This window comes from Lytechinus pictus, chromosome 12, assembly GCF_037042905.1.
Source record: "Lytechinus pictus isolate F3 Inbred chromosome 12, Lp3.0, whole genome shotgun sequence".
NCBI classification, from domain to species: Eukaryota; Metazoa; Echinodermata; class Echinoidea; order Temnopleuroida; family Toxopneustidae; genus Lytechinus; species Lytechinus pictus.
In genome coordinates, this window is record NC_087256.1 from 10,178,743 (window position 1) to 10,182,541 (window position 3,799).

A 3,799-nucleotide genomic window follows, 5' to 3' on the forward strand; every position below is an offset into this window, starting at 1 on the left:
CTATTGTCTCTCCTGCGTAGTACAAGGGAGACAAAGGTGTTGGTTTTTCTGGTGACAGCAGCAGCGGTGTCATTACAAAATCTTAACCTGTCTTGAGTTTAAGGTGTTTTTTTTTAATTTCACTATTACTTTAAAAGTATAATTCTATTTATCATGAAACTTGGCCAGTATAATCAAGTATATCTGAGCATTGTAATTAGAATTTTAGTTTGCATAGTTTAGGAAAGGGTAATTTCAGGTCAATGAATTTACTTTAAAAGTGGAAATATTCCTAAAAACTTGTAACAGTTTTTGTCCTCATTCCATCAAACTCTGTATTACATTGATTAGTGTGTGGAATTTATAGCGGAGCAATTGTCGCCGGAGCAAATGTCATGGAACCACAATCACAACAAATATGTCATCCTGTGACCAAAATCATGGATCTCCAAAATGAGAAATATTGTAACAATTTATGTATTTATCACATGAATCTCTGATATGAAACATTTTTTTTCTGTTTGAAGTCTTGTGGTATTTTCATGTGAAAAAGACAAAAATACTGTCATGAATTGTGTGATTCAGGCGAGACCACCAGAGGCATTCCGCTTGTTATTGAATAAGAGACCAATACCACAGTTGAATAATCAAAAGACCCATTGAACCCTGACCGAGTGAATGATAATCTTCATAAATTTCTTCAACAGACTCATTGTACTCATCCATTATAAAACACTGATTCTAACCAAGTATAATTTCTTACAACAAATTTTACTAGATTTTAATAGATAAAAATATTTTCATGAAGTGTTTATTTAGTTTACTATGTCAAAAATCATTTTCAAAAATAGAAGAAAAACATGAAAAAATTCCCTGTAGTCATATCCCCCACAAAAAAGTAGGTGAGACGTGTTTGATAAAGTGTAAATAAAAACAAGATTTTAGTACTTATTTATTATGCCATTCCTTTCTTGTCACAGAATCTCCACTTCATCCGAATATGCAGTGTGGGCCACCAAGAAATCCTGCGACTTGTGACAATTTTGTGTGCAACCAGGAAGTATGGGCAGCGTGTCATAAACGCTTGTGTTTTCTTTGTTTCGAACATTTCAAGTATAACGATGATTGCCTGTGTCATAATGCTGCATTTAATGATGTAAGTAATCTTGGTGAGATTCAACTTGATATGATGTTACCCAACTTACTTTTGTCTAAATGCCTAGTTGATATGGAAGAGATGCAGATCAGATTGTAGATGAAGAAGCTACTGGCGATCAAGTTGATATAGAAGAAGTAAGTGATGAAGATCAGATTGTAGATGAAGAAGCTACTGGCGATCAAGTTGATATGGAAGAAGTAAGAGATGTAGATCAGATTGTAGATGAAGAAGCTACTGGCGATCAAGTTGATATGGAAGAAGTAAGAGATGAAGATCAGATTATAGATGAAGAAGCTACTGGCGATCAAGATGATATGGAAGAAGTAAGAGATGTAGATCAGATTGTAGATGAAGAAGCTACTGGCGATCAAGTTGATATGGAAGAAGTAAGAGATGCAGATCAGATTATAGATGAAGAAGCTACTGGCGATCAAGATGATATGGAAGAAGTAAGAGATGTAGATCAGATTGTAGATGAAGAAGCTACTGGCGATCAAGTTGATAAGGAAGAAGTAAGAGATGTACATGTAGATCAGATTGTAGATGAAGAAGCTACTGACGATCAAGTTGATGTAGAAGTAGTAAGAGATGAAGATCTGATTGTAGATGAAGAAGCTCCTGGCAATCAAGTTGATATGGAAGAAGTAAGAGATGCAGATCAGATTATAGATGAAGAAGCTACTGGCGATCAAGATGATATGGAAGAAGTAAGAGATGTAGATCAGATTGTAGATGAAGAAGCTACTGGCGATCAAGTTGATAAGGAAGAAGTAAGAGATGTACATGTAGATCAGATTGTAGATGAAGAAGCTACTGACAATCAAGTTGATGTAGAAGTAGTAAGAGATGAAGATCTGATTGTAGATGAAGAAGCTCCTGGCGATCAAGTTGATATGGAAGAAGTAAGAGATGTAGATCAGATTGTAGATGAAGAAGCTACTGGCGATCAAGTTGATATGGAAGAAGTAAGAGATGAAGATCAGATTATAGATGAAGAAGCTACTGGCGATCAAGATGATATGGAAGAAGTAAGAGATGTAGATCAGATTGTAGATGAAGAAGCTACTGGCGATCAAGTTGATATGGAAGAAGTAAGAGATGCAGATCAGATTATAGATGAAGAAGCTACTGGCGATCAAGATGATATGGAAGAAGTAAGAGATGTAGATCAGATTGTAGATGAAGAAGCTACTGGCGATCAAGTTGATAAGGAAGAAGTAAGAGATGTACATGTAGATCAGATTGTAGATGAAGAAGCTACTGACGATCAAGTTGATATGGAAGAAGTAAGAGATGTAGATCAGATTGTAGATGAAGAAGCTACTGGCGATCAAGATGATATGGAAGAAGTAAGAGATGTAGATCAGATTGCAGATGAACAATTTGCCGACTTTCAAGTTGATATGGGAGAAGTAATAGATGAAGAAGATCTCTTACTTTTAAAAGGAGGAGGGTATTTTCAGTCTCCTTCATCTTTCCAGGTTGATGGTGAAAGAGCAATTGAAATACCACAACAGCAAACAAAAATCAAAAGTAGAAATCGGGTAGTAAAAGAAAAGAGAAATTCTGGATATGCTTATGAAAGTGAAAAAAGCAAAAAAATGAAACCAGGGCGGAGATTTGCAGAGTATAAGAAGTCATGCAAAAAATGCCATTCCAAGGGTTTCAGTTGCTCTACCTTGAGTATGGAGGACAGGGAGGCTATCAGATCAACCTTTTATGATATTGGTGCTCTGACAGAGCAAAGAGAGTGGATAGTGCGTCACATAACCCTGATCCACGAGAAAGGGACACAGAAGCTTCGTAAGTTTGCATACTTCTTACCAAACTCCAAAGACCCATTCCATAAAGTTCCTGTTTGCAGGTTGATGTTCTTAGGAACCTTAGGTAATTTATATCTGAAAGGCAGGTGTGAAGACAGTCATTGCAAAAAAACAAGAGCGCAGAAAGAGATGCTAGACTGCGGGAGTCGGTGAGAAATCATATTAACAAATTTCCAAGACAGGAGAGTCATTATTGTCGTGCAAGCAGCCGATGGGAATATCTCTCAGATGAATTTAACCCTGAGATTATGTACCGAATGTATCTGTCCACTACAACTGAAGGTGCATCTCTATCTCTTTATAGAAAAGTACTGCGTGAGATGAAGATCAAATTTCACCATCCTAAGAAGGATATATGTCCTTTATGTGAGACCTTTCACCATGGTAATGCAAAGGACAGGGAGGCAGTCGCCAAGGCCTATGAAGATCACACCACTGAAAAGGACAAGGTGAGAGAACTGAAAGCTAAAGCTAAGGTTAGAGCATCACAGGACAAGAGCTTTGTCACTGCAGTATTTGACATGCAACAGGTAATATACCTTCCCAAATCACCCGTGTCAGATATTTTCTACAAGCGTCGATTGAGTAATTATAATTTCACCATCTACGAATTAGCTACGAAAGACGGTTGGTGTTATCTGTCGCATGAGTGCGAAACTAGACGAGGGTCATGTGAGAAAGCTTCTCATGTCCACCATTACCTTTATACTGTGGATGATAGAGGCGTGAAAGAAGTTGAACTTTACTGCGACGGATGTGTAGGGCAGAACAAGAATTCTATTATCCCTTCAATGTTGCAGTACTTTGTACAGAAGTCAAAGCACATTGAGTCCATTAC

General features: G+C 37.2%; 1 protein-coding gene across 1 annotated transcript; it reads left to right on the plus strand.

The window, feature by feature from the left end:
- Positions 1-508: 508 nt before the first annotated feature.
- LOC129273286 (germ cell nuclear acidic protein-like) lies at positions 509-3,574 on the plus strand. Its single transcript, XM_064107725.1, has one exon. The coding sequence runs from the start codon at positions 1,327-1,329 to the stop codon at positions 3,112-3,114; it is 1,788 nt and encodes a 595-aa protein (XP_063963795.1). The 5' UTR covers positions 509-1,326; the 3' UTR covers positions 3,115-3,574.
- Positions 3,575-3,799: the final 225 nt, after the last annotated feature.

Excerpts from the sequence above, each read along its gene's own strand:
- LOC129273286 (XM_064107725.1), top strand. The coding sequence starts at position 1,327 with ATGGAAGAAGTAAGAGATGTAGATCAGATTGTAGATGAAGAAGCTACT.